We start from the raw sequence: 14,805 nt of genomic DNA, 5'->3' as shown, positions 1-14,805 counted from the left end.
TTCCTCAAAAATAAGATGAAACGGAGATTTTCTTTGACTTAATACTCTTGTTCAAAAAATTACTCATCTAATTTTATGGTATTTTTAAAGCTTAATTTTGTGGATTAAACAGTAGTCTGTTCTTACAAAGATATAGATTTTGACTATGGAAGGACACTTTTACTGTCAAAGAATACATTTTAGAGAGAAAAACAAAACGAAACAAAATAAAACTTCATTCTCTATCTGTTCTTCTTTGAAGTATTTGGCTTGATCTCCAGGAACTGAGTGTACATGATTCCATGTCCCTCAGTTAATATGATCATCTAAGTAACTATGAATATTCAAAAGTAATCAGTCAATATTCAATTCAAAGTAAGAAACATCACCTCCAAATTAAGTTTGTGACATTTCCAAAGGAGTGGTCGATGAATGCCAAAAGATTTGAGGACTTTATATCAATTTGAATTTTAAAACCTAAATAATTGTCAGAGAAATCAGTTCTTTCACATTTTGAGATTTCTTGAAAGTTAATGCAATAAATAACAAAGTTTCTATGCAATGTGAAGTCAGCTTTGCTGACCACTAAAGCACAGGCGTTATTTAGGGGATCCCTACCCTGGGTGGAAGATTGGGCTAGATCAGGCAGGGAGAGGCAACTTATAAGGTCCCTTCCAAAACTAAGATTGTTTAAATCCTATTATTTTATATTGAGGTAATCTAATTATTCTACTCCCTCACCTCCCATTTTTCTGCTTAACCCTGTACTATCTTAAATCAGTTTATTGACAAGGGAGAGTGAGACTAATAACTGTCAAGATGACAGATTGAACTTTCAAACTACAGGCTTATAACAGTTTTATGTGAATATGAGCTAGTAATAGCAAGTAATATTTCTGTTGCACTTTACGTTTTACAAAGCACTTGCAGGTCCTTTATTTCATTTGATGTTTCCTCAACTCTGTGATTAAGTTATTACTACCAAAGCTCGTTCATTGGTAAGAAAATGGAATTCAGAGATTCCTCAAGATGCGCAGCGAGTGTGTCTTAGAATCAGGAGTCAGATGGAGTTCTTCAGATTGTGTCTCTGTACTACAGTATATCTATTTCATTTGCCCTCCCCACCTCTCCCCTCAGGAAAAGCAACGCTGTGAGGGGAAAATTCGGTTGTTATCCCTTTATGCAGATAAAGGCACAAAGATAGTAAATGGTAGAAGTGGGAATTAAATCTGGGCATACTGCCTAAAAATCCTGCGTTCTTTCAGCTGTAATATACATTCTACAGTGTGTAGTTTTATTGCTGTTTGTGATAAAAGAAAGACCTGAAAATCTAAAGGCAACAGTTGGGGATAGTGGATGATGAGGAGAGAGAATGAAATCAAGGAAAGCATGGGATCCAGGCGATCTTCCTCTCATTGGACCCCACCTCCCAGCCCCCAGCACCACTTAGCACTGAGGGGAGATGTTAACAGAGGAAAGTAAATTCAGGCTGTTTAGGGGAATTAACATGATGTGCTGAGAAGTTCTACTTCTTTCTGCTTTGACATCCCCTTTCTTCTCCAGTTATTCTATGAGCTCCTCAGAGGTCACGAAACTGTATATTTTGTCTTTATATTTCACACATATAGTAAAAATAGCTAACAGTTGGTGAGACAGTAAACCTCTTTATTGTAAAATATAAAACTCTTGACATTTATTGACTCATTTAATCTTTGTCATAACCCTATAAAATAAGCATTATTATCCCTTCCCCCCTCTTGTTTTCAAAGATGAGGAAATAAGGTACGTAAAAGTTAGTTAACTTCCTTAAGGTTATATAGAGCCAGTGTGTAGTAGAAAAGGAAGGAAGGAAGGGAAGAAGAGGAAGAGGGAGGAAAAGAGAGAGGAAGGGAGGAAGAAAGGAAGGAAGAAGAGGAGAAGGGAGGGAGGCAGGGAGGAAGTCATAGGCTAATGAGCGCTCAAGGGTGTGAGCCTCAGAGGGCTCCTCTCCAGGTCCACGTGGCTAGCACTTAACATATCACTAGTACAATGAGGTGTGGGCGAGTGAAAGAAATGATCAGTCTTCTGTACCTCTTGACCATTATAGTTCATGCTATTAGAGTTCTTTTCTTAAACCACCCATGCTCCACAAAGCCATAATGGAAAGAAATGTCTGTCTTCCCTGAACACAGACAGAATTCCTCTCTGCAACGTAGCTTGCTTTCCTTACAAGTGTGACATGATGTGTTAATGTCAAGTCTGTGTATATGTTCATTAGAAGCTAGAGATCGTACAACTTATGCTCGAGGCCTGTTGCTTTTCTTCAGTTTAACATTATAGGTACCCTTTTCTCCTCTGCCATCTTTAGAACTCCACTAGGTTTGGGCTTCATTCCATACCATTGTGTCACAGCTGAGGTAATGGGTCTGCAATCAGACATTTTTTAGAACACAATCAAGCTCCAGCCTCTTACTAGCTGTGTGATTGCTCAGCAAGTCTCTTAACTACACCTCAAGTTCAGTTTTTTTACCTTACATTACCTAGAAAATAGAGTTTTTATAAGGATAAACTAAAATGTAAAGAAAAGCATTTTGTAAACTGAAAAACACTTTATAAATTTAAGGTATTATCTCGCAGAAATATCTACTTTGTTTTGGGTTTGCATTAGTTCCTTGGGGTTTTTTTGGTTTTTTGGTTTTTTTGGCTCTTCTTATTTTGTTCTCAATTAGTTGTCAAAAAAACCCATATATGCATGTGAGTTTCCTACAGACAGTGTTTGAAAGCAAGTAGTGTCTTTCCTATTTCTAATGCATATTTCTGATGGACCCAGCTTAATCTTTTTTTCTTACAGAAATTTTCAAAAATGAAAAACGTCAAAAATAATGAGATGTGACTGAAGCCACTTGGGCAGTGAACATAAATGTTCACAATGGAAAAGCAAGCCTAGCCTTCTAGCTGAAAAAACAGCTATTCCCCAGTGGACCCCAGAAGAAATTTGACTGGCCACTGCAAAGGAAAAAACAACCTTAAAAGTTTTAACAGGTAAAACTTAAAGAGCAACCTGTGATATGGAATTCACATAGTCTATTCTGCTGTGCCAAAATCTATGTGCATTGTTTTATTGTTACTTAGGACATGTTTATTTAATGTGCACACTTTTTGTGGTTCTCATTCCCACTGCTGACAGTTAAGCAATTGGAAATTAATTTTGTATTTTAGTTTCCGAGTAAAACCAGTTGAAAATAAAAGCTCACCAAATATTTTCATTTTTCTCAATTTGTTTTACCTCTTTTTAGTGTTACCATCGTTACTGTTAAAAATAACAAAAAAAATTAGATCTGAGAATGATCTAAAATAATCAGGTTTCTTATCTGATTCCCTTGGAGCTGTGGAAATGAGTTTGACTTCACATTTTCATTTTGTTTTAGAAATACATGGTAAGTGTGTTTGAGACTTGACAGCCAAAGCCATTGTTAGTTACAGGAATTTTCCATTACTTTCTCCCGTGTCTCCTAATAACCAGAGTTCATTACTGCAATATCACCGAAGATCTGATAATATGCCTTATTATTTTATGTACTGTACACTAGATAACTCTTTAGATAAATGTTTATTAGGATAGTAGGAAAGCCATTTCATTTATTTATTATTTATGTACTAAGTGTACAGGTACAACATTATTTTGCCTCTAACAAAATGAAGAGACAGAGAATTATACAGGAATTTAATTGCCAACTTTGGACTTGGTTCACAGGTTGTACTCTATACAAAAATTTACATAATCTCATATCTCATAATTATTTTACATTATGTATAGAAATTATTCATTGGTTTAGTACTAAAGAGTTTCTGAAGATTACAAATCATGAAAAACTTTTCAACAGAAAAATATTACAGTTAGAAATCTTTCATACAATGTTTATATTTCTGATTTAGCTTACTTTTTGTATCTTTTTTTTCTTCCTTTTTCAGTGGAAATGAACCCTGATTTCCAATACACTAAGGATTATTTAGGGATTTGATGTGGTAATATATTGTTATTTATGATTTCTAAAATTTTCTGAGATGGTTTAACTTTTATCTATTTTGCTTATTTGTGCCCATAAGAACAAGAACTTTTAAAAGTTTATGTCCCCATATTTGATTATTGAAGTCCACTGAGAATCCTTTCTCAACAACCTTGGCAAACTCATAGAACTCATTGGCCAGTTTGTTATTTTTCAAATAATAATGAAAGGCTAGTATTTTTATTTGGTATATGAGAACAATTAAATCTGTGCTTTTAGTAGGTACAGTTCTTTGATTAGAAAATCTAGAGAATGTATGTCTTAGTTTGGTCGTAAATCATCCAGAGCTTTCTAGTGGAAATTATATATAACATTTCTAACAATGTAATTCCTTTTATGTACTGTGCTTCCAGCTCTCTTGAATTTGAAAGGTGTAATAAACTTCATGTTCATCTATGGAAGATTTTGGGAGGTTGAAAATAAATTTTCTTTTGCGTGTGTGTATGTTCTCTGTCACGTTTAATAACTATCTCCCGGTAACAGCTAAGATATTCTTTAGCTAGGATTGAAATGAATTCTTAACTATTAAGGAAGAGGCTACCTGTGTTAAAGAAGCCAGGAGAAGAGGCCTCTTTACCTCCTCACCCTGTTCCCTGCAGCCAGGGACCTACAGTGCTGAGCACAATGACCAGATTTCACAGGATGATGGGGCTGCATAGCTAGATGCCAAGACCTCCAATGATCAATGCTGCCCTCTTCCTAACTGAGTCAAACAGTTTTGGGAAGGGGATGGAAAGGGAGTGAGAAATGAAGAAAGGAGTGTTCTTTGAGGTGTGTTTGGCTCTTATAAACCAAGACGTTAATATAAAAAGGTTTTGTTTTAAGATCAAAGTCAACATTAATGAAACTTCTGGATGTTTATCCAAAGTCTTAAGTTACAAGTTACTTCTAAAGGGAAAAAGGTATGTAAAATTCCTGGGAAGGAAGAGTCAGAATTAGGATCTGAATATATCCTGATAGGCTGGAATACTAGAAACTGAGTCTAACAGAATGAAAGTACTCTTTTGATTTTACCATCAAAATATTTGCACAGTTTTACCACTTGTTACTGCTTCCTACCGGGCTACCAGTGTGACCCAAGTTCAATCATCTCTTCTTGGGTTTCTGCAGTAACCCTGTAACCATTCTCCCCATTCCTGCTCTTGCTACCAATCAGTTTATTTTTAACACAGTAGTCAGTCAGAAAGATCCATTAAAACGTATATTATTTCACACCACAGTTGCTTCCCATCTCACTCAGAGTAAAAGCCAAAATTCCTAACGTGATCTACAAAGCCCTACAGGATCTGTTCATGTTACTTCTCTGACTTCTTATCCCCTTTCTCAGCGTGCGAAAGTCGTGCTGGCCTCCTCACTGTTCATCAGACAGGACAGGACGGTCTTGCCTCCAGGCCTTTGCCTTGGTTTCTCTCCACCAGGAAAAGCTTTTTGCTCAAATATCTACACAGGTCAGTCCCTCACTTCATTCAGGTTTCATACAAATACCTGCCCTGACCACACTACCTCAAACTGGGACCCCAACCCCACCTGGTTCTTCCTACTTTTTACTCTTTACTAAGGTAAGCAAACTTGGTACTGGGTAAGCCTAATGTGTCTTGTATATTGATTGACAATCTGAAACGGAAACTTATTCTAATGGTCTTGTCCTTGTAAGAATACAAAACAAACATAAAAATATTAGAAAAGAAGTAATAATTTTAAAATGTTTAAGCACAACAGAAGAAAAAATTTTGGGGATAGTAGTTCTTAAGTCACCACCCAGAATGCAGCAAAAAAAGATGATAGGAAGTATAAAAGAGATGTTAAAAGACATTCAGATCAGTTTAAGAAGGCATGATATTTATTTAATTAGAGTTAGAGCAAGAGAAATTGGGAGACTGGTGCAAGGCTGAGGTGAGGCAATATTCAAAGAGATGATACCAGAGAACTTTCTAGAATTAATAAATGATACCAATTTCTCAGATTTAAAAAATACAGAATATCTCAAGAAGGATAAAAGCTAATTTCCCAACACATCATATAATAGTGAAATTTGAGAAGATGTCTACAGAGATAAGGCTGGGACATCAACTGGGGCAACAGTAAACTTTACCAAGGCCAAGACAGAAGCCAGAAGCCAGGGCACTGGGGAAAACACTCTTAAGAACTGTGAAACAACATAATTTTTAAAAATAAGAATAAAAGACCTTTACAGGTTAACAAAAACAGAGAGGACTTACAATCAATTGAATTATCAGCACAAGACTGTATAAAGGATGTACTCTAAGAAAGAAAATAAATCCAGAAATAAGGATCTGCGAATCAAGAAAGAATGGTACGTTAAAAGAGAATTCAAAGAATGGGAAACTGTACTTGCTGTATACACATCCAACAAAAGAATTATATCCAGAATATATAAATAACTCCTACAAATTATTAAGTAAAATGCAGACGACCTAATTTTAAGAAAGGATAGAGGGCTTAAGCAGGCATTTCATAAACAAAGATATCCAAATGGATAATGAGCATATGTAAATGTGCTCAAAATCACAGCAATCTTTAGGAAAATGCAAATTAGAGCCATGATGACATATAACATTACAAATCCACCAGATGGCTAAGTTTTTTTTTTTAAATGACAAGAACAAGTTTTGAAGAAAGTGTGGAGCAATCAGAACTCACACATATCGCTGGTGGGAGTTTAAACTGATACATCTACTTTGGAAAACTACAGTATCTACCAAAGCCAAACAAATAACTGCTCTATGACTCAGAATTTCCACTCCTACGTGTAAATGAAACAAAACTGAGTGCATTAACCTACGAATAGGACATGTACAAAGATGTTTGTAGCAGCCTTATACAAACTGGGCATAATCCATGCCAGTGAGCCATAGAATAGACAACTAGATTGTGGAAAAAGCTACAGCAACATGAGTGTGATGATACATGCAACAATGTGAATATATTTCAAAGCCATAACACTGAATGATAGAATTCAGACACAGAAATAGTATATGCTGCATGATTTCTTTTATATTAAGTTTAAGAGCTGGCAACACTCCTTTATGTTAATGGAAGGAAGTGTGTTGTTTGCACTTGGGTTGGTAATGCCAGGAGGAGGAACTGTCATGGCACCTGTGGGTGTGTCATTTAGCATATGCATATTACATATGCTTATTACATTAAGCATATAATAAGGCTCTCAAGGTCTACTGGAAGTCAAATCTTCCACCATCTTAGGCCTAACAGGTTCTAACCAGTTTTTGTCATATTTTTTTCTCAATGGCTGTGTCATTCTTTAAGGGTTGTGCCCTGCCCCCTTCCCTCTGTGTCAATAGTATGCTATTGGAGGAGAAAAGCTATATCATTTCTCTCTTCTCATTACATGGAAATAATTGCCTGATAATAACCTTATCTGGATTACTGGATTATATATTAGAAGTGTTAAAAGATAAAAGGTATCCATATATATTTCTCATTTAGATACTAAAAGTCTAAAATGTAAATTAGCTTTATCAGGGTTTCCCTTAGGAGAGTGGGAATTTGCCCATATATTTTGTTTCATATGACTTTTGGTGGTTTTTGTTGTCATGGTTTGTGTATGAATGAGTTAATTATTTCATTTTGGTATATGTATAGAAAGATGTACTCAAAATACTACTACTTTGCATTCTCACAACAAAGTCATGGAGAAGTGAAATTTTGGACATGGGTTTATAAAATCCTGGACAACTTGGTAGGCAGGAACAATCTAATTCCAGGGCTCATACCCCAAGCTGTGGAAATTAGAGGTAAAGGTAGATTTTAAATAAATCTGTAATCAGGACTGTTAGAGTGGGAATTAAATAAAACTGCTAACAGGGTCTTTTCAAATTCCCTATAGATATTAATACTGGGGATTTGAGAATAGGTAATTAGAATTCATTGGAAACTGGGGAATTCTCCAAATTGTAGGTTTTTCTTATATTTTAAAATAATGATTTATTTATGTTTTTTAAAATAATAATGAGTGCCCATAATAGTAAACAGTGGATCGTTTTGTGCGGCAGAATTTTAGTGTCAGAGGTTTTCAGTTAAGAAATAAAATATGGTAATAAATGCATGTTTTTCTCTTAAGAAATAATAAATTGTGATACGATGTAAAAATGTTGCTTACCTGAAGTAGGTATTTGATATTATAAAACATTTAAAGAAGGGAATATTAACAAAATAAATCTTAAAATCATTAAAAATTAAATGATAATAAGACAATTATTTATTATTTAAAAGTTATTATTTTTAAAATGAAATTTTACAACACATGAAGCAGTAATTGTCCCAATCCATAATCTTGATCTTTGTTTTGAGAAAATATTTCAGACATAGAAAATATTGCATTGATGTTGGTTGAATTATTAAGTTTGGGTATTAATGTACATGTTATTTCCCATAGACTCATTTCCATTTTAACAATAAAAATATTTTGTCTGCTTGATTATGATTTTGCCATTGAAATCAATACTGCTTAGGCTATATTAGATTTTAGGTCAGTTCCTGATTTCATGTCAGAGTATTTAACAACAGCACTCCTATTTTCTTCTCTTTGCATTTCTTCTGTTAAAGTAGTTACAAAGAGCTACAGCCTAGAGCAAATAGTTCATCACTGGAAATGCCAGGCAACATTACTAGGATACTGTAGCATTCCAACCTCTGAGCAAGGTTAACAGTACTTCACAGAGTGAAGGGTCCAAATTGCCAAACTAATGGCTCTTTTGCTTCTGAAACTTGATAGTCTAGGGAACACTATTCATCAATTTGTATGAAGTAAACTATGCATGTAAACTTGTTAATTTTAATTTTATTTGCAAGAATACCTCACTATTAGCAGCAGCTGGGGCCACAAATACCCAGTTACAACATGGCAACAGCAACAAGAAAGAATGAACAATTAGATTGTGGTGCTTCTCTCCTACAAGCTCCTGTTCTGATTCATAGACCTATCCACCTTGAAGTTTGACTCAATTAATGTCAAAACATATGTTTAAGTTATGAAGAAGGAAGGAGAAGGCCTATGATTTCCCATGATTTCTGCAACTATAAACTTATTAATATTTTAAAATATTATTTCAAATGTCTTGCTCCATAAATTCATTTTAGGATACCAACCATTTGTTATGTTATTTCTACAGAGTATATTTAAACCCATCATAGATAGGAATTTCAGTAAATTTTTTTAAAAATACACTTTTTGTATTGAATATATGCCCAGGATTGCCCAGGATTGAATTCAATATTTTGAATTATCCTAATTTATTTTTTTCTAAATTTATTGAAAAATGTACTCATTGGAAGAAAAAAACACAATTTCTATTTTCAAATGTTTCTGTGACCAATTACCTCCATATTCCAACAGCTGGCAGCCATGCTAAGTACTTTTAATGATAAAATCAGTCACTTTTATGTGACTGATCTATTAGTCATATAATTAAGGTAAAAAGTCTAAAAACCTTTTAGACTTCATTACCTATTTTTAGAAATTTTCTGGACAATAAGAATGACATAGAACTTTAATGATATCTTGTCAATAATTAGTCAAAATTCTTGTCATGTTATAAAGGTCAGAACAAATTTTTGAAAAAAGATTAAACCAAATTTATTTTGATTAATTTATATTACCATTGAACAAGTGTAAAGCAATACAAATTTTAAGCATATACAAAGTTAATAACAGTAAAAAAAGACAAAGAAAAATGAAATATATTTTAATATTTATAACAACTTTATTAAGGTATAATTGACACACAATAAACTGCACATAATTACAATGGAAAATTGGATAAATTTGGACATATATTTATAGATATAAAACCATCACCTCAATCAACATAATGAACAACATGCCATTCCTCTTACTTTTCTTTGTCTTTCTTCCCTGGGCTTATGTCACTACTTTCCATCTTCTTTCTATCATTGTAAATTAGTTTGCATTTTCCAGACTTTTTATAAGTGGAATTATGTAGTATATAATTTTTTGTCTGCCTTCTTATATTTAGTGTAATTATTCTGAGCATCATACATGTTATATTGCATATAAAATTGTTTATTCTTTATTTTGCTGAGTACTGTTTCATTGTATGGATAGACCACAAGTTGTTTATCCACTCACCTGTCGATGGACATTTAAATTGTTTCCAGGTTTTTGGCTATAGAAATAATGTGCTATGAACAATTCTGTACTAATCCTTCTATGGAGAGATGCTTCTACTTCTCTTGGGTAAGTATCTAGGAGTGAAATATTTGGGTCATATAGTGGGTATGTGTTTAACTTTTTAAGAAACTACCAAAATGATTCCCATGATAGTCCTATTTTTTCATTTCAATCAGCAGTGTATGAAATTTTCGGTTGTTCCACACTCTTGGTGTGGTAAGTCCAATGTGTGTGTGTGTGTGTGTGTGCGTGCGCATGTGCATGTGCATACAGGCAGTTCTTGCCTTGCACAGTTCCAACATGCACAATTTTCAGTCTATGGTTTAGTTAAATAACACCAGTCCCCCAACAACACAGTTCAAATTTCAGTTTCACAAAGAGCAAACATGGCTTCTAGCTCTTCAGTTCACAAATCCCTGAGTAAATAACAATGTACATATTGATCAGTGACAAATCACATCGATTCTTTTAAAGTATGTTGGTAACTGGGCACTTACTGCACATCTATTACCCAGTTCACACAAGAAAAGCAAAGAATGTAGTTGTATTGCTTCTTTGTCTCCCAGTGATAAATTCACCTGACGTTTTACACAATTGGATAATCCAAAGAGGGTTTCAAAGAAGCCAACCAAAATGAAAGTGTAGCAAATAAAAGAAACGTGAGAACACTGACAGTGAAACTCAAATCAAACGAAAATGGAGCTGTGGAAGAACAGCTCACTGTGAGAATGTTGGCAATGCTGCCCTTTGAGAGAGTTGAAGTATGCAGCCAGAGGAACTTGAAGGCATAAATGAGGAAAGTGGGTGTGGCAAAAAGGATGAATTCGTCTCAGAAGAGGTAGCAACAGCACAAATTTATATATTACAGGAACCCTCTGAGATATTTCACAACTTTGAAGGGATACAATGTTGGATCCAAACTTAGAAAGAAGTATGACAATTCATGAAGGTGTGCCTGCTCTGTATTGTAAGATATACATGAGAAAAAGAAGGCAGGGACTGTTCACACTATTTCTGATGTGTTTTACCAAGAAACATCACACTTCAATTCTCAATGTTGCCATTTTAAATTATAGTGTACTAGATAAATATTAGTTTTACTATTCTTTTTTATTTGCTTGTACATTTATAAATGACAATATGATTATTTAATGTCTAGACAAAATTCTTGGCATTTAAAGGTCATGGAACAATTTTAATTGTTCTCATTGACTATTAAGAGCACTTCGCACAGTTTCAGTTTGCAGTCATTTTTATGGTCCCTTACTACCATGTAAAGCAAGGAGTGAGGGCTAAATTATAGAAGTATATAGTTGGACATTTTGGCAATAAATGTATTACAGTTTTTAAAATAACTAAGAGAAAATGTTACAACTATATTATATAGTAAGTGATACCAAAATAGGAAATGAATAATTAGTGACTGTTGGGAACGGTGTCAGGGCATCACACCAGGCTCTCCTGCATCCTGGTGATGATGTATATTTCCCATTATTCTAAGGCCATGGGGAGTCATTATCCTTGATGTATTATTACTTTCTAAATGTGTCTCACATCCATCTACTTCTATCCATCTCTTTCTTGCCTTTACATGGACTCCTTTTTCTAACTGGCATGATCTTCTATCCCACCTCAATCAGGCTAGTGAACTGCAGCGTTCAAACATCTCCTCTGTGAATTCTGCAAGATTCATTCAAGCAGACACTATCATCCCCACTTCTCCTCTACCACTACAGTACATAGCATACAACAACATAGGTTCAATGTTGTGAATACTTGTTTGAATGTATTTTCACTGAGTTCCTGGTATTCAGGCGGTTTGTGTCATTTGTCTTTGTATTTGCAGTGACACATTGTAGGTATGTAATACATGATTTTTAAATGAATAAATTTTTAATGTTGTGTAAATTTAATTTACTATGCTGCCTTCAACATAGATTGTTATTTTAAGCTTTCTCTAGTATCATGAATGCATAATAGTTAAATGAAAGCATGAAATGAAAGACTTTGTTCAATGATGAATAAAAGAGAGACTTGAACAGTGGGGTATCTTTCAAGACAACATGTGTGACCCTGGAGCCATTTCTCTCCTGGGCTTGCAAAACATTTAGAAAACTAAAAAATAAATGCTGATATCATATGTAAAACTTTGAGAGCACTGATTTTGGAGTCAGGTTGACCTGAATTCAAACCTAGATTCGTCACTTACTGGTTGAATGATCACAGAAGTGGAACTTCATTTCTTTATTTATATAATAGGGTGGAGGGGGGCAGCCAATAACATCTGTCTCCAGAATTACCATGGAGATGAATTACGATGACAGATGCACATGAAGTACTACCCAGTGTCTGGCACTTGCAATGTGCATAAATAAACATTAATCTCTTTCCTCCATTTCTTCCCTCTCTTTTTAGATTGATATCCTGTTTATGTTTTCAGTATCCATACTATATGTTATATTATCAATTTTTGAAATAATCTTTTTGAGAATTTGAATTATGTTAATAGGAATTGTCTATTTTCTTTTTTTAAAGTGAAGTATAGTTGGTTTACAATGTGTTAGTTTCTGGTGTACACCAAAGTGATTCAGATATATATATATATATGTATGTGTATATATATATATATATATATATATATGCTTTTTCAGATTCTTTTCAATTATAGGTTATTACAAGATGTTGAATATAGTTCCCAGTGCTATGCAGCAGGACCTTGTTGTTTATATATTTTATTTATAGTAGTGTGTATCTGTTAATTCCAAGCTCCTAATTTATCCCTCCCCCCATTTCCCCTTTGGTAACCATAAGTTTGTTTTCTATGTCTGTGAGTCTATTTCTGTTTTGTAAATAAGTTCATTTGTATCATTTTTTAGATTCATGTAAGTGATATCATATGATACTTGTCTTTGTCTGACATACTTCACTTAGTATGATAATCTCTAGGTCCATCCATGTTGCTGCAAATGACATTATTTCATTCTTTTTTATGACTGAGTAATATTCCATTGTATATATGTACCACTCTTCTTTATCCATTCATCTGTTGATGGACACTTAGGTTGCTTTCATATCTTGGCTATTGTAAATGGTGCTTCCATGAACATTGGGGTGCATATATCTTTTCGAATTACTGTTTTCTCTGGATATACACCCAGGAATGGGATTGCTGGATCATGTGGTAACTCTATTTCTAGTTTTTAAGGAACCTCCATACTGTTCTCCATAGTGGCTGCACCAATTTACATCCCCACCAACAGTGTAAGAGGGTTCCCTTTTCTCCACACCCTCTCCAGCATTTATTATTTGTAGACTTTTTGATGATGGCAATTCTGACTGGTGTGAAATGACATGTCACTGTAATTTTGATTTGCATTTCTCAAATAGTTAGTGATGTTGAGCATTTTTCATGTGCCTCTTGGTCATCTGTATGTCTTCTTTAGAGAAATGTTTATTTAGGTCTGCTGCCTGATTTTGATTTTTTTTTTTTTTTTTGGATATTGAACTGCATGACCTGTTTGTATATTTTGGAAATTAAGCCCCTGTCAGTTGCATCATTTGTAAATATTTTCTCCCAAGGAATCATAGATTTTCTGAGAGTTTTTAACCTGTATTCAACTCTTACTTATTTATTTATAGCCTGGCCATGAAAAATATAAAAACCCCAAGAAGCTTTCTTTTGACCCAAGTAACTATTAGCTATTATTTCTTTACATGTGTATGAGCCCTCACTATCAGTGTATGTATATTCAAGGATTAAAACCTGTTGTTCTTATTGTCTTATATCAAACTGTTGAGTAAAATAAATAATGGTTCAAAATCCATGCCAGCTCTATCAGTTAAAATAATAGTTATCTATAACAGGAGTTTTTAAATATTAATTTAACTTCTAGGGTTAAAGTTGGTAAAATTAAGTCCTGTCTGCTTTATATAGCAAAATTTTAGCCCTTCTTATGACAAGTAAAGCAGCTGAACACTGTTTAATGCTCAATGTATTAAATCCTATTGCTCATACACCAAACAGTTGTGAATAATAATATGTGTATTGTATTTTTATATTATATATACATTAGAACTAATGCTTAGATTTCAGATTATATTGTTTTCTGTATTTATTTTATTTTATTTTAACCTAATTCAAAATACCTACCAAGAATTTTGGCATGTGACTGAATTCTAAGCAACAATGGAAATGAAGAGAAGGGTTGATCATACGGATGACCACTAGATGTTGCTAGTTGTCTAGTTTATAAATCTAAGCAGCCATTTTCTCAAAAGTTTTGCTTCTCCCTTATCTTCACCAGTGTTTTCCAAACACAATATCTAATCCCATGCTGACTGTCAGTAAAATTGGAGTTTATCAAAAGCTAAAATTTGTGACATCCAAGTTTTTAAAAAAATGCTTCTAACTCTCCACTCAATCTTTTTTTCTTTATATTCTAAAAGGTAAGAGATAGTTATACCTTCCAAACTAGAATTTAGCTATAATATCTAGAAAGTTATTCTTAATATAATTAAAAATGCATAAGCTGCCTCCTTCCATGCCCATATTAATTTAGATATTTTTACTGTAATGACTACAAATGATTCAGTTATGGTAAAATTTGGTCC

The 14,805-nt window shown here is 33.8% G+C and overlaps 1 protein-coding gene across 5 annotated transcripts in view; it reads left to right on the top strand.

The window, feature by feature from the left end:
* THEMIS (thymocyte selection associated) overlaps positions 1-11,346 on the top strand; it is a 173,031-nt gene extending 161,685 nt beyond the window's left edge. For 4 of the 5 annotated variants that reach the window (XM_022556268.2, XM_022556242.2, XM_022556261.2 and 1 more), the window contains one exon: positions 2,810-4,465. In XM_022556268.2, the coding sequence (XP_022411976.2) occupies positions 2,810-2,851 (42 nt within the window). In that variant the 3' untranslated portion in view covers positions 2,852-4,465. Of the gene's footprint in view, positions 1-2,809; positions 4,466-5,352 lie in introns of those variants that run through there. The other variant, XR_016395200.1, reaches the window with a different exon arrangement.
* The last annotated feature ends 3,459 nt before the right edge of the window (positions 11,347-14,805 follow it).

Source organism: Delphinapterus leucas, chromosome 12, assembly GCF_059928025.1.
Source record: "Delphinapterus leucas isolate spDelLeu-1000000601 "Yukka" chromosome 12, BTC_Dleu_Yukka2, whole genome shotgun sequence".
In the NCBI taxonomy this organism is placed as follows: Eukaryota; Metazoa; Chordata; class Mammalia; order Artiodactyla; family Monodontidae; genus Delphinapterus; species Delphinapterus leucas.
Note: the sequence above shows the minus strand (reverse complement) of the source record. Positions and strands in the feature narration are given on the sequence as shown.